Source organism: Zootermopsis nevadensis, unplaced genomic scaffold (assembly GCF_977971745.1).
Source record: "Zootermopsis nevadensis isolate Lab colony 2312 unplaced genomic scaffold, Znev_1.0 Znev_ptg000002l, whole genome shotgun sequence".
NCBI classification, from domain to species: Eukaryota; Metazoa; Arthropoda; class Insecta; order Blattodea; family Termopsidae; genus Zootermopsis; species Zootermopsis nevadensis.
In genome coordinates, this window is record NW_028259134.1 from 429,698 (window position 1) to 446,864 (window position 17,167).

The 17,167-nt window shown below is 33.1% G+C and overlaps 1 protein-coding gene across 5 annotated transcripts in view; it reads right to left on the reverse strand.

Moving 5' to 3' along the window:
- Positions 1–17,167, reverse strand: part of RyR (Ryanodine receptor) — a 127,474-nt gene that overhangs the window by 26,134 nt on the left and 84,173 nt on the right. For 4 of the 5 annotated variants that reach the window (XM_087357330.1, XM_087357331.1, XM_087357325.1 and 1 more), the window contains 9 exons: positions 16,912–17,091; positions 16,337–16,465; positions 15,619–15,777; positions 14,893–15,102; positions 12,468–12,580; positions 5,457–5,550; positions 4,980–5,149; positions 3,805–3,874; positions 682–861 (listed from right to left, as the gene is read on the reverse strand). In XM_087357330.1, the coding sequence (XP_087213456.1) occupies positions 682–861; positions 3,805–3,874; positions 4,980–5,149; positions 5,457–5,550; positions 12,468–12,580; positions 14,893–15,102; positions 15,619–15,777; positions 16,337–16,465; positions 16,912–17,091 (1,305 nt within the window). Of the gene's footprint in view, positions 1–681; positions 862–3,804; positions 3,875–4,979; positions 5,150–5,456; positions 5,551–7,032; positions 7,146–12,467; positions 12,581–14,892; positions 15,103–15,618; positions 15,778–16,336; positions 16,466–16,911; positions 17,092–17,167 lie in introns of all 5 variants that reach the window. The other variant, XM_087357335.1, reaches the window with a different exon arrangement.

The following is a 17,167-nucleotide window of genomic DNA, read 5'->3' on the forward strand; positions in this document are numbered from 1 at the left end:
CCTCTGACCATTGGTTTAGAAACAAATGTGTGTGTATTTCAGTGGTAATGTTTGTAAGGTTATGTGTAATGTCATCTTCAATTTTAACTTTAATTTCTTTGGTTTTTAAAATAAATTATAGATTTAAAGAATAAGTGTGCATAAGTTCTGCTTCAAACAAACCCTTTCACAATTATGTACAGAGAATTTCTAATGCACAAAACTGTTCACTGTATCTTATGGATGGAGAATTTATATAATCAGCAGTTGATAACTTAATATCAGAATATTTATTCTGCGACTGGTTATAGAGAATTGTTATTAAAACATTATCAATATAAATATAAGACAAAAGTTGTGGAAAGTGTGACAATACTCAAAATACAAGAAAACATTTCTGGACTCTGCACACATTTGGGCTACTTCTTTCTGGAACATGCAGGAATATGTATCCTCTTTCATACCATTTTTTGTTTCATAAAAAAAAACTTAAAAGTAAAGGAGATAAAATTATTTTTCTAAAACTACACTCTTTTAATTCTCCAAGGGACAATGACAGTAACAAGTTTTTACATTCGTACAAAAACAAAGGTCTAATAAAACTTCTATTTCTTGTTTAATTAAAACCGTACCAACAGAATTTCACTACCACATGCACATTTTACTATACAAGATTTATGATATATGTATGAACTAACTTACCATTTGAATGTCAACATTGCCTCCTCGAAGAACTGCAATGCCCAGTTGCAATGTCTTCATAACCATGTCACTAGGAACACCTTTGCAAGCTGAGATGTGGAGGAGTACCATCTCAGCTACACCCCTATTTGCTAATCTTGCCTGGTGGAACAGTAACTTCTGCTTCTCCATTTCTTGTTCCTGTAATACAACAAATTGTAGCTAGTTTATTAACTTAGTAGGATTTGAGGTTTCCATGGCGGTAAGTCCGAAGATGGCTATCTTCTGGGTTGTAGCGCTATGTAGTCTGGTAGAAGCAAACGTGTATTAATTTATTAACCTGATTCCCCATCTACAAGGAACATGTACAATAAGAAAAGAACCATGATGGAAAGCCTCAAAAGTTTCATAGTGAATTACGAATTAGCTGTAACGCAAAAGATTGTGATGTTGTATTGTGTATATTTCTTCATTCTTGTTTCCTCATTACTAAGAAAGATACAAATGTGTTCTAATCTTCATTCATGCCCTATAAAATGATTTACATTCCAAAACTGCTACGATAAATAAATATTCTGATTGATTATGAGGGAGCTGTATTACATTCCCACAAATGAAGAATATTTTGTTCCTTTTAATTTTATTTATTTATCCTTTTTTGTCAGACTATTGACATATGACATATAAACAATATATGGTTGTAGTCTGTAGCAGGATAAGCACATTCTTTTCAAATTCTAAATTATTAATAAAAAATTGTGTCTGTATCCTTACTTAGACAACTTTAGTTTCCAATTATACAAATCATCTAGTCTTGAGGTCTTTATAAACAATGTAAATCAATACCAATATGTCACAACATGTGTTACCTCTGTGAGAGAGCACTGGATTCATGCATATGGGTTCATAGGATTGAATCCTGGTTAAGACAAAACATCTTTTTTCATGCAGTTGTCATTTGACATTTTACATTGTGTAAAAAATTAACATACCAAAATTGCGTATTTTTAAAAAATCTATAAACATACATTATTGTATGGCCGCATTGCAAGTGGCAGTAGTGCTGATTCCACCTCGCAAGTTTGATCATCCACGATGTTAATATTAATGATCACAGAAAATTAAAAAGTACAATTTTTAAGGTATTCCCCAATGGCATACATCTACACCAAATTTAATCCAAATCTGTCCACTAGTTCTCAAGTTAAATCATGCAGACAGACATGACCATGACCATACGTGTTCATTTCATGCATACTGTGCAAAGAACGCATAATAAGCCTTAAAAGTTTTTGTCCGCCTTAATTAGCAAGGACATTTCATTTGCATTTGCATAATGAAATGCACAATGATGTTGTAAGATTTGAGGTTTTCACAGCGGTGAGTATGAAGATTTCTGTCTTCTGGGTTGTTGCGCTGTGTAGTCTGGTCGATGTTAACCAACGTTTCTGAGGTCATACTGCCTCCGTCATCAGGGCGATGATCAACAAACTCAGATTTCTGTCTTCTGGGTTGTTGCGCTGTGTAGTCTGGTAGATGTTAACCAACGTTTCAGAGGTCATACTGCCTCCGTCATCAGGGCAGTATGACCTCTGAAACGTTGGTTAACATCGACCAGTCTACACAGCGCAACAACCCAGAAGACAGAAATCTTCACAATGATGTTCTCAGTCATATGGTTTAGTAGCTTCCAATAACATCTACTCATCAACTACTAAAATTTAATTTATTAAAAATTATTATAAACATAACTTTATTGCCATGATATGAATTGTGAGGCTAGGGGAGGTTGTTTTGATTATGTACACCACAGAGATGAGCCTACATGAAGCAAGAAACATGTAACTGCTTTATCTCCCTTTTTTAAACTTATTCTTTGTGCAACCATAATTATATAATATCATAACAAAATAACTTGGCATAATTACAGAGTGAAAAATCTTGCTTCATGAATGTGCATGGAAAAAATAATAATGAATTATACATACCATTAATGTATCCATTGTTCTCTTTAAAATTGTAAACAATTACAAATTAGTATGCATGTTTGATTTGAAGATGCAATAACATTTCAAGAACTATATGCACAAATCTCATCTGAGAAATTCTCCTTCTTCTTTTTCCTAAAACACTTTTAATATTACAGCACAAAATATTACATAAGAACTAACAAGGGGACCGGTTCAACTTAAAGCCTCTGATTCAGCTCAGGTTTTGTAGTATGATAATGGACCCTCCTCTGACTTTCTGGCCAAAATATTGGGTGTTGACACTCCACTGTTTCTTTGTAATACATGATTTTATTTTATGGTTTCTTCATAAGTCTCACAAAGGGATAAAAACTTATGTTGTCTGCAAATACTATTGAGTCAAGCGTGACTGATGTAAAATATTGGTGTATTTTCAACCATTCATGATGAGAAAGCAACTGCAGTAATTTCATTCTCAAATGTAATAAAGGAATACAGGACAAAAAGAATAAAGAAAGAAAGAAAAACACAGATGAAAGCAACGACTTAAAAGAAATCATGGCCTCCGAAGCCATTACAGACACAGTAATTAAAAGAAAATCACTTCACTGGGAATCAAACCCCAGCCAGCAACCCATACCATAGGCAAACACACTATCATGAGCTATTTATTGTGGTTAATGTAAGTACAGATCCTTTTATGAGACTTATGAAATAACAGTACAGAAAGTATAAAATAAAATTGTGTATTATGAAGAAACAGTGGAGAATTGATACCTAACTGGCCAGAAAGTCAGAGGATCAACTGATGAATCCGAGGTTTTCAATCAACCATATTAACTTCTATGAATGCCATAGACAATATGAACAAAAACGTTCATATTCTGTGATTGTCTAAATGCTGCTTCTATTTAATACATATTTATATATTATTTTTCCTCCACCAATATTAAAATACAATGTGCATAATTTTCATCAGCGCAAAAGATTTTATAATGCGTGCTCATACAGATTCCCAAAATATCAGCAAAGAAAGGAGAACATCAGAAGAGAATCTCAACTATAATACAAGCTTATGATATGACCCACTGCGCTATGTGATGAAGGACCCAGTGTATCAACGCCTACTGTACCAAACAAGTATCAGTCAAAGTAAATTCAACTGGAAACTTACGTGGATAGAAGCACCTCCTTCCTCATCACCACCTTCTTCTTCTCCTTCCTCTTCCTCCTCACCACAGGACCTAAAGACAAATATCATTACATTAATTTTAAAGTGAACAATTTTCTTCATATATTTGTCTGATTTACTTAAGCCTCAGCACACAATTTAATGAAAATATTTTACAAAATTTACTTTCATTTTGGCTTTCAGTGCCTAAAAGTCAAATGAAGCCTCAAAGGTTTACACTACCACCATGTTGGTATTTTTTAACACACAACAATAAATAAATAGATGAAGTGACTTAAATGACAGAACTACTAGGAAAAGCTCTTAAATTGTGTGTGTGTGTGTGTGTAAAAACACACACTCTCATTTCGTAAATATAAACACTATTAGAAATTACTTAACGAGCAGTTTCTGGGATTTCAGTTTGTTCAATGTGGCTTTTAGTACAGGTTAAAAATTGGCACAATTTTTTCCAAGTCAAATAATAAACTCTGTTTTGTCCTATACTAAACAGCAATAACCTAACCTCACATGCTTATAAATCATCCATTTATATTAGTTAATATTTTATTAACTCTATGTTTAAACATTTTAGACTGTATATTTTTAAATTTTGGAAACATATATGCATACTTAGTATCAAATTTGGTTTCACATAAATAATGACAAAAAAAACAAGATTAACAGCAATGGGAATGAGAACTCATTATATGCAGAATATGCTGTAAATATTTTACATAATTGCATAAAGAACAAACTCGGATTTGTGTGTAGTCCAGAGAGTGCAATCTTTCCAGTTTTATTCCTTGTGTAACTGTTGATTGGGGCAGTCAAGGCCTGTAATAGGCTGTAGAACCTGTGATGATGATGATGATGATGGTAATTGTTGATTTCACCCAACTTTTCATAACAGGTAAGAGTGACGGTGCCTTGATGGGGAAGGCAAGAAGCACATAGCAAGGATGGAGAGATCCACTATTGAAAATGGTACCGTACATTTCACACCTATACTAAAAAGTTCTTAGTAAATAGTTAAGTCAGTTAATTCTTTGATGAGCACGCATCTATATTTATATTCAAATGAAAGCAGACTAAGCAAAACAATGTATATTATACGTGCATTCCCCGACTTTGCTTTTGGACAGAGATCTCAGAAAACAAATGCCATTTACACTTACTTAGCAGAGATTTCAGCATACGACATATACAGTGGGTCCTCTTGCAAAGCTCCGCTGCGCTCCGTCATTGCCCCTCGGCAGAACGTGGTAACCAGTTGGTTCAGGGGATCTGGTTTCCCTTCTTCCTGTACTGCATCACTTTTCTTCAACTCTGAGTCTTCAAACGATTGCTAATACATACAGTAATTACCATTCAATATAATATTATTGACTTACTACAAACATTATAGCTACTTTTATTGAAAGTCATATTACATGTATAAATGTTTATGTGGACATCCACCCAAATGTTCATGCAGGGTGAATATGTTAGTTTATTTCCTGGCCTACTAAGAGATATACAAGCAAGAAATTATTCTTTATTTGTTTAGAAAGAAACACAGTTTAAACTCATTTCTAAACTTTATTATCAAGAAAGAACTACAGCCATATGTAAAGGAAAATTCATATGTAAGAAAGCGCATCCATGATACTCACTGTGAGATCCTCAATCATGACTTCCTGACCCACATTTTCATCTTGCAACCACAGTTCATGATATGTTCGAATGAAAATGTTGATCGCTCGATGCCTAAGAACAAAAATGTAAAATGAGTTTAAAATAAACTCTTCATAACTAGTGAATATTACTGTTCAAATTTTCAAATTATTATCTAACATATGTAGGAGCGTGTTTCTTACATAATATGTAAACAAACTTTCAGTGGTATGTAATATGAGAGATCTGGTGCTTTAGAGTGAGATTCATAGATATTTGCATTAATGATATCAAGTGACTCACATAAATACTAACTAAAATTTGTTATGATTCTCTCAAGCATCCATCTATTATGGACGGTTCCATAACTGGAATGAGGACAATTCAGAAGGACAAATGTATTAAAAGTATCGTCACTTCATATTCATAAACTCAGTTGGTGAACTTGAAAACTTCTTGCAGGCAGCAAGGAACAAAAATAACTGCAGAAAAATTTAGTTTTAGTAATACTTGAATGTAGGTAAGACAATTTTGCTATAAATTTTGGAGAAAAAAAATTACAAAGTGCTTAACAATTTTGAAATTAATAACCCTATTGTTCAATACATTTGTTTCAAAAGCCCAAAAATTTCCTAATTTGCTCACAATAATGTGTTTACTTTTGTGGCACTAAGCTGCCTTTGCACTGCTCCTCTCTTTATCTACTTCTTAAATTCAACATGTGTTGGAGTCTACGACCATCCAGAAAGGACATTATCAGCAACACCTGTATGCCCTCTTTGAAATCTTCCACCTATTCTTAAACTTTCTTCTGACTAATACACCATTATGAAAATACTGAACTGCAATTCTTTAACAAATTTTACTAGTTTTCGATACTCTGAGACAGAAATTGGATCACACATTATTGTCTATCTATGGAACAGTCTATCAATGATGCTGACACATTAAATATGACACAGTATTAGCATGACTCAAAATGCAATGGAAACCTAATCTGTGTGTAAATTGGAGAATATTTTTCAGAGATATCAGCATCGCTTGTACATTTCACGTCTTTGTACACTCATGTGTACGTAAACATTAACACCTTAGATTTGAAGCCATTTTAAAATGGCCTTAATAAAATTGTGTCTGAATTCTTAAAGTTCAAATATGAATCATCATAGTCCACTGCTCAACTCTCACATATTTCAAACTGGTTACCATCTGAGTTGCATGGTCATACAGCACCATCTTCTTTTCTCCCTCAAGCATTATTTGTTTTATAAGTCAATAAGCAGTGCAAATTACAGCCTCAACTACACAGCTGGGAGCGAACAGTGTACATGTTAAATATAATAAAAATTGTGTCTATGTACTTAACAGGGCTTTGGAAATACAACTTATATCTACAGGCTGACATAATTCACTTTATCACAGCATGGTTTATAGAACAATTTCTACTTACTACCAGTCTCTGCAATTGTTTTTATAGTACCCTGCCTTACAATATATATTACTGTTAAAGCAAGACATTTTGTAGAAGAAAAAGTCACCTCTATACTAAATACATGCAAGAAGTTATAGATTTACCTCCTGAGCATGTAGAGGGGTTCACTGCGAAGACAGGCAATGGCTGCTCTTTTGCGTGCTGCTGACAACACTCTTTTCCAACATGAACGGTTAGGTGATGGTTTGTTTGCTTGCTGTTATAGAGCATGAATGTTACACAGGAACATGTTTGTTAGAATAGAGGACACACACACACACACACACGCATGCACGCACGCAAAGTCAAAGGCAATTTTGTTACACTTTTTGTTCTCAGTACAAAGCAATTAGTGCTTAATTTGTGACAGCCAAGGGACACATCACACTCTCTTATGCACTATTTATCTTCTACAGGATCCTACAGAACAATAAAATATATACATAGAGGAAGAAGATGCTTATGAATTGCTCTAAAAAAGTGGAGAGATTGTTTTCTGTAACCTACAATATATCTTCAGATTTCTTCCATGCTAAGAAATGTTTCAACAAATAAATCAGAACTTAAACAATGTTTTTAATAACTTATGGTTCATATTAGTTATATTATTTAATTCTTGGTGTTTTTGCGTGTGGCTTTTCACACACTCTGTTCACTTGAATAACATACTTTGAACCAATGTGGCCATCGTTAAATTTAATTCCCTGCTTCTATGTGTCTGCAATAAGGATCTAATCCACAATGTCCACAAATGCCTTAAATTTACGTAAGTCAGTTACAAGTTAAAATGCCAATTTTAAATGCTTTCTAGCACAGCTTCTTCTGAGACGCGCGTGTTGTAGTGCACCATTACAGAATATTCTTTAATTCAGAGAATAAAAATAATCAATTTGAACCACAGAAAACGTAAAATTATACAATGCAAAGAACATGCCAAAATGCATGTCCATTGTAGCCTTCTGGGTGGTGATGCCATGAGGCCTTGAAGATGATTACCAGTGTTCAAGAGGAATGTATTGCTCGTACAACTGCAGAGATGAAGATGGAGGTGATACACCGAACCCTGACTATGGAGGCAATTAATTCCTGTTAAATGTTGGTTATCACCAACAAGACTACAAAGCATTACAACCCAGAAGGCAACTGTCATGAGAACCTCAGATCTCATATACCAAATACAGACTTCACCTAGTACATTTCTCTCATTTAAAGCATTAGTTTAATTTCTTTATTTCTTTTTTCCCCCTTCATGTTTCAACGTTGCAGTCGGGCAGTTAGCATTCTCACTTTGTATGTTGCAGGTCACAAGCTCAAAACTGAGCCTGGAGGCTGGTTGTCCTGAATGAGCATTTGTATGCTTCCTACACTTAAAGAAAGGTCAGAATCTTAAAACAGGTCATGACCACATATCCTTCACAATTCATCATTTACTGCCACCTTCAAAGTGGACACTATATAACTTGTGCTGCTGATGAAAAATCATTAAATAAGATAACAGACCAAAATAAGGCTCACAGGTTTAAACAAAAGCAGCTTAGTGACATGAAATGCCTTCATGTTTTATAGACTGAAGCTTCACTGTGTTGAATCCATATAATCAGGAAATTGTTGTCCTGTGCAAGTGTTCATAAACCAAAATATGTGGTATAAATTTTGGTTATGTTTTATAGTTGTATTGCCAGCAGGTGATTTTCTGTACATAGTGTAATAAGTGTTTCAAATCTTAGCATAAAATGTTGTTAAACCCATGAATTACAGAAAGCATACCAAATGTACAACGTTTTCAAAGTAGTACAACAAAGTATAAATATTTATTATCTTATCATAATCAAACCTATATTCATGTTAGTAAATACTGTCACAAATTAAGCTGTAAACATTCCAATAAACTAGAGTAATATATTCATATATATTCATGAGCTGCAATGAAAACACATCATGTAAAAGTAACATTTTCCCTTCACACATACACACACACACACATATATATATATATATATAAGAGGGAAAAAAAGAACAGAATCTATGAACATTTGTGTGAAAATTATATTTCACATCATATATACCTGAGAATAACTTTTTAGCCCATATCTTGAGATTTACACTAGATGTAGTGAGTTTAAATCTCATTGCAACAGGCATACAATATTCTAAAATTCCACCATCCTAAACATGTATTTCACTAATTGAAATCTACTTGAACTGATATCTTATGTCTATCAAGTGTCAGTATGTATGTGTCTGTCTGCAAACAAAATAAAAAAGATTTTTTTGACATTTTTGTTATAAGTTTGATAATAAAATGTACATATTAATATATTCCTCTGGTATAACACCTATAATATAACATAATATCTACATGACTGTTGGACTTTTGGCCAGACTTTAGCTTGCAGGATGATGGTTTAGAGGTATCTAACTGTGATATATTGGCCAGATGCACTGCACAAAAGCCATCTAAGAAAAATACAAACTTAATTGTTAATATTCTTATATCATTATTATACTTTTATTCTCCTTTATAAGTGTGTCAAAGGAGTATAAAAATAATAAAGAACTATGGCTCTTTTAATTAATATACTCCACAAAAAATATGAATGCTTTCGTTTATAAAAATGTTGTAATATTACCGATATTCCATTTCTTTTGCACAGTGCACAGAAGAGTAAATTGGTTATTTAAAAATATTATTTTTGGTGAGTATATTTCACAAAAACTGTTGGTCTTCCCTAACCTCAAACTTCAGCTGAAATTCTATACTATATATATATATATATTGTATACCAATTGTATAATGTCTAAGAATTTAATTCATAATTATATAAGGAGTATGGGTGTATCTGAAACTGAATGTAATGTTTTAATATGCTATTAAGATGTTCTGTTACACAACCTGCGATGTCTTACCGACTTACGTATGACAGGTATGTTCAAACTGGTGTATTCTACTGTTGATATTATTATCTTATAACTGAATAATGAAGTTCATTTAATTTAATATAACATCAAGTGTAATGGCAAAGAATATATCAGAGCAAGGATTATCAGTCATTTGGAGGTCTGGGGCCACAATAACCATTTCTTATCAACCCACTGACATGTAGGTATAGAAATTAGGACATTTATTGAAAAGCCATACAAAACCCATAAATATGCACTGTTCACAAAAAAATGCACAATTAGTGAATGCTAAACAATTGGTAAACTACTGTGCTTTAATTGATTATTAAAAAGTGTACCTGGGCTACACAGACTTATCAACAGGTTGCAAATCGAAAAACTCTTGTGTTAGAGGAACTTAGAAACATGTATAAAATGTACTGAATATAGAGGGTGTGGGTGTGCGTGGTTTAGCATTAGTTAACAAGTGTTCACAGTGGTTATTAATACAGAACACAAGTGGAATCACAAACTCCTTTCTGGCTTCCACTAGAACCTTTGTGACTAACAAAAACAGCAATCATTAAAGTTCATACATATAGCCAAGCCTGAGGTCAGATTAGGTACCAATCTCATTACTTGGATGCTAGATATAATAATTACTGCACAATACTACTGCAAACATCTGTAAAAATATTAGATTTAAAGTAAACAAGAAATAACATAATCAAAATGAACACAGGAAAGCAAGAGGCAATGTACAGAAAGTGCAAATGAAAGCTTATGCATATGCAAGTATTATGAAATTGATGAATGGATTACTGACAAGAAAAAGGAACTACATCAAACAACACTTCTGTAGTATTTATCTTTTCTGAAATGGCAGATATAATACCTCAATCAACTTGTTACTATTTAAAGTAGACACAACGTAGAGTGGGACTTTCACACTGCAAAACTTGACATACTTCCTTAAATCTCAGCAGCCCAGGAATTATATTCCAGATATCAGTGTGTCTAAAACTATCCAACAAAGATTAATCATGCCCATAGAATGAATTATAAGGTCTAATCCTTGAGTGCTGATATAAATTTTCATACAGAGATAATGGTCTTATAGAATACTTAGGGCCACAATTATGAAACTTCATTTGAACCATCTTAATTTTTTTTTATATTCCAGACTGCATATACAATTTTAGAAATACTAATCTCTGAACTAGAATGATTATATCAAATGTGTTGGACTTCTAGGTAGGAACATTGTGTTTACTTTGAAGACAGATACACAGATACCAGCAGTCTGGAGAAAAACACTGCCACCATTTCCATCTTCGCCATCGTAAGAACCTCAGATCTCAAGCAATATTTTAAGTTTCTCCCTCTTTTTCCCAAAGGATCATGACAGACTGTAAGATTGATGATAACAGAAACTTTATAACTGTCCTTATTCTTTCTTGTTCTTGATAAGGCGATATGAAGCAAATTAAATAAATGTGTCTTTCTTACTGCTGAAAGATGCCTGATACTTTCTGTTGTCCTGTGCTAATACAGTGTCGACCTCTTACTTGAGACTTCCATAGACATTAGGTCATTCACAGATTACATAATAGATAATCATAAATAAATTGTTTAGTTTAAATGAAGTGTTCCAACTAAGAATTTTTATATTTTCATATAGCATTTGTTGTGGCAAAAATGTCAATGAAAATACCCAGATCTCACAGAAGCATGAACGAATAAGGGAATGATTCATACAGAAAATTCGGTGCTGGATACAAAAGAAAACATGAAAATAATGTTTGACTAAAGAGAAAATGGGTGGCAATGAAACACAATTAGAAGGAGGTCCAAAAAATATTTTGCACCTCTTGGATGGTCAATGTAACATGTTAGAAGATTAACTTAGGCAGAAAAATAACTGTGTCCCTAGAGAACTACAGTGAAAAAGGAATTTATGCCCTAAGATTGTGAAGTACTGCAAATGATTTAATAAACCAGTGATAAAAATTCTCCCTGTATACTATTTTATTTCTAATGAGGAGTAGTTCAAGTGGTTATGAAAACAGTCAAAATAATAACTAATGGAGTGCAGAAAATCATCCTTTACACAAAATAAGGTAAGTCACACTGTACGAAAACAGGGGATAACAATTTATCAGCCAAACTATTTTATTTTACAGTGCTCTGACTGCACCTAAACTGATCCAGTGTTTTTGTCATATATTTAAACATTCACATTTTGTGATTACCTTAAGAGATTAATTTCTTACTAAGATCATAGTTTACTTCACTGAAATATCTGTTTCTTTCATGAGTTTTATCAGTTATGTTCACTGATTTCTAGTGGTATATTATAGTATCTTCTAAACATATAATTTTTTAAAGATGCGTATGTTAGTCAGTACATGTTAACTGTTCAGATTTTTAAAAAAAATAGCCTATGGATGGGGAGAAGGGGACAAAAGTAAATATTCTTATAAATGGAAATAAATTATGGAAATAAATGATAAGGTTAGTTAGTTTTGTGTCATTCCTACTGCCTGCTATTAACACTTTCTTGAAACATATTGTTAAGTCAGATAAAAATATAAAACATATAACATACAAGGGCAAAATCTACACTGGCACAAGAACATCTCATGGTTGATTGCTATACCTTGGCAGAGAATGCAGTGATGTTTGTCGAAAGCAGGCAATGACAGCACGCTTCCTCTGCGTGGAAACAACTGAACGATAGCTGCCCTTACTTTGTTGCTGGGGGTGGTCAATCTACACAAGGAAATAATAAAGTGGGACCTTGTTTGTAAATAAGTACATGTTTAGTTGTGGGTAAGTTCATCCATCTGTTGTCAGCTCAAAGTTCATCTATGATAGGAGGAAAGGGAACAATATAACAAATTGAAATATAAAATAAGAAGCAAAATTATAGAGAAATGAAAGATTTAGGGAACTGAAAAATTTTACTCAAAAGCGTATCACCCAGAACTATATAAAACACATATTTTGTAAATACAAAAAGAAGATTTGATTTTGAACTTATAAATACATTCCTACATACAAAATTCTGTAAGCAATTATTACTAACTGAAATTGTGAGAGGTTGAAAGAAGGTATGGAGGTGTGAAACCACCCATTTTAAAACTAGTATCCCTGATGTTAAAGTTCTTGTGATAAGACTTACAAAGCCTGTGAAATTATGCTATGGAATCTAGTGGACAAGCTCAACCACGCCTCAGTGTCATCTTAACTGGCACAATGGACATTTCAATTGCTTGTGGGTAGATCACTATACATTTCTGAGCATTAACAGGTAGCAACCAGCTTTGCAAATCAGTTTGTAAAAATTTGAAAAATTTTCTTCAAATATGTAACAAGAAGGAAACATTGTCACTTACTACAGATTCCTGATATTCTTAATACGATATATATAGGGTGAAGACATTTGCAGGACTATGCAGTTCCACTGGGTATGTACACATTACAGAGACAATACTAATGATATTTATGAATGCTTAATTGCAGTAATCTCCATGAAGATCATATATTTGTATATGGCTCCTACAAATTTTGATCATACGTTGCGACAACATAATATATTATATACTCTATTAGTTGAAATTCTAGATGGGAACTAAGTCTTCTTTATTATTTATTTCTGTAAAGTCTACATTTGGATACATGTTAACCTGTCTGCCAAGACTTATTCACCGAAACTTTCAGCAGCATTATTTATTTTCCACGCAACTGAAGATGGCTGTCTTCTTGGTTGCAGTGCAATGTGTTGTCTGGTACAAGTTTACAGATGTTTCAGAGGAACTTGCTGCCTCAACCATTAAGGCGATGATGGAGGCAACATGTATCTCTGAAACACTGGTAAATTTCAACTTGACTACACAGTGCTACAACCCAGATGACGGCCATCTTGATACTCACTGCCATAAGAACCTCAGATCCTGCCATACAATTGTTTTATTAATATAATGTGTAGAAGCAATTACATACAAACAGTCTTCAGATACTGCAGTGCTTACAAGTTATTGGAATAGAAATCATGTTGTCAGTTAAATAAACACAATTAAATCACCACTTACTGCATCTAATATCTGAACTTTACTCTTCTGACTAGAAGATTTCATTCTTAATTGTATAACACTTGCAGTAAGTTCCTCTGGAACTGGATATACTACATATGATATTAGTAGTTCTTATTACTATGCCCCATTTATTTCAACACACCATTTCTCTAGTTAATTTCATTTGTAAAAAATGTTAGACATCCTACAATTACCTTCAATGTGTTAATAAAACAGAGCAATGAGAAAATATAAAAAGTTCAAGTGCAAGCAAAACTTAACAAATTTTCATAATAATACAAATTTGACTGAAGTAGAACTTGATTACGATCTCTCTTTGTATCTGCCACATATTTTGATCTGTGATTCAGATAAGCATCACACTTTATCAAATTTCTATTAATTATGTTGCCTTCATAAGATATCTATTATATAAATCTGTATATGTATAAAAGATAATATACCTGCACACAAACATCTGATTGATTTGGCTCACATTCAATGAAACATGTCCTGATCACTTTGAGACACCATAACATACTCCTGCTTTACCACATCAGGCTTCTAAATCAGAAGTGAATGAGTATTTCTGCACAAATTGTTATCATGGGCCAAAAAGTTATATAAAATTATAAATTATATTCATCATGATGTCAATAAAATATGGAGGACAAAAATTAAGTAGAAGTTTATTTGTAAGATATAAATATAACTTCTTAAAATTGTTATATCTCTTAAAGATAAAAGATTAATTAATGAATATTGCTGATTAAATTAATAATAGATTAGGCATTTTTTAAACATTAGATCTGTGTATTTTATTGAGGTCAGCATTTTATCAAATTACTTTAGTGATATTTTAAAAATGTGCCTACCTGAACACAAGAAATATGTTACATCTAGATAATATTCCCTACACACATAAGTGAACATATTTACTAATATTATAAACATATAAGAAATTGTACATATAATAATACCATTTAATATACCATAATCATGACTCACCATGTGCAGCCCATAAAGTACTTTTGACATCGCAACAATCCTCTCAACAACATCTTCAATTTTCATGGGTTTGCCTTCCTCATCAGTCTTCTTCTGTCCAAGCTTGGAGTAAAGATAATGTTGCCATGACATTTCATCTGCTGGATCAATCTTATCAGGGAGAGTGAGCTGTATCTTGGCAAATTCCATTATGTCAGTCTCTGGCAGTTTCTGAAATACAGTAGTAAGTAGTTTATTTTATCACAAGCATTAAAATGTCCCCTGTATATGTCAAGAATTTGAGAAATACAAATTACAATGTAAACAAAAACTGAGGGGAAAAGAATTACATTAATGCATAGCCACTAAAGTTTCTGGCATGCTGTCACAGGCTTAAGTAAAAGCATATTCACATTAATTGCACTGCTGTCAATCATCATTCTAATTACAATCATCTCCCCCACCCCCGATTTACAGCTCTGCAATGAGCTGATAAGCAGTTAATGCTACACAAACCATGTGACCAGAAATTGAGAAAAGAATCCCTGAAACAAGACAAACTTTTCCTCTAGATTTTAACTGGCTTTGCATAATCACTTGCATATAGTATGATCAACCCAAAGATTCATTACTGTATTCACAAAAGCCCACAACTGTATGATGTCCTCCGACAGGTAAATCTGATTTACTTCCAAAAATTCTATTTCTGTAATATGATAACCTACTTAAAAATATTATTGTAATTACCCTGAGGAAACGATCCTTGCAGTGCTGAACCAATTCCTGTTCTCTGCCAGCAAACAGGTTGAGACCAACTGGTAACAGTCTTTTGAGGCAGGCAACCATCAGACTAGCCTGCAGCTCCTTATCTTTGTCACGCTTCTTATCTCGATGTTTCTTCTTTTTCTGTTCATCCAAATGAAGAAATTTATTGTTTATGAGTTGCATTACTCTCATATATCTGACTTACAAGCCAAACACATTCTTTGTTCAGACAGTACATAACACCCTTCATGATTAGAATTTTGTGTTGAAGTAATAACAGCACAGCAACATCTACACACACATCTACAGTGTGAAACAGCATTATTGTGCTGCTTATAACTTCAGATTTTCTGTGAAGTTCATTAACCATCATTATAAATATAATAAAATAATTAGGCAATTAAATGTCATAATAAAATGACCACTCACATTTTGAAACATCTTGCATGTCTTTATGTTTCTTTATATAACATAACAGCAATTAACGAACCAAAAACTGTTGGATAAATAAATATAACTGAAAAGAAAATCTTCTCCCATATGTATTCTTATTAAGGTTTTAAATACCTGACCCCTGTATGAGAACAGATTGGAATAGAAGATATTACATTCTTAGCATGGAGTACGCCATTACACTACCTATCAAAGAAAGAAGATCAAAATGTTAAGAGCTTAACATTTCGTTATAAGACAGACTCACCTTGCTACCTCCAGCAACTGGTCCACCTTCAGACACAACGGCCGATCTACGAGTTGCCGTAGGCATGATCAGCACCATGTTATCTATCTCATTGGCAGATATAAAATTCTGTTCCTCACGCATGAAGTACTAAAACAAAACAAATATGTTTTTGCATTATATGACTTTCCAGCTTGTGACTGGATACTGATACGTTATTGCTAACAATGATCCTTCTAGGGTCAATATTATTGATAAATCACAACAGGGAATTATCAGGGATATCTGTTTCAGAAGATTTATGCCATGAGGTGATCACAAATACACATAATCATCTTTAGGAGGTCATGGAGTAGAATGGGAATCATAACGAACACGTGCACTAAAAGTAACATTCAATGTTCTTGTGCTTCAGGGTATATGTGATATGTAACATCTTTTTACAAATTCAGATTTTGTGCAACATGAAATGGGTAAATTTCTTTGTGAGCCACCCTATAGCATGACACTACAAGGACACACAGCCAGCTGCACCCTGGATATACTGTTTCAGTGAAACATAAGACTCAAAAGAGTTAACTATTAAAATTCAGTACCTGTGACTTAGACCAAATGTTAAAGATGTATGCAACATGGTTGTATAGGTCTTCAGCTTCCACCACATTGTTCTTCAGCCAGTGGTTGCGTTGCTGATCAACATACTTAATAAGAAGTGGATAGAAAGCATAGATGTCTCTCACTAGCAGGTGCCAATCTTCTTGAATTTGTGACTCAATCTAAAGTTAATATTAAAACAAATTTTAAAAATGCATTTTAATGACTTAATAATAATAACTGATGTAAAATATATAG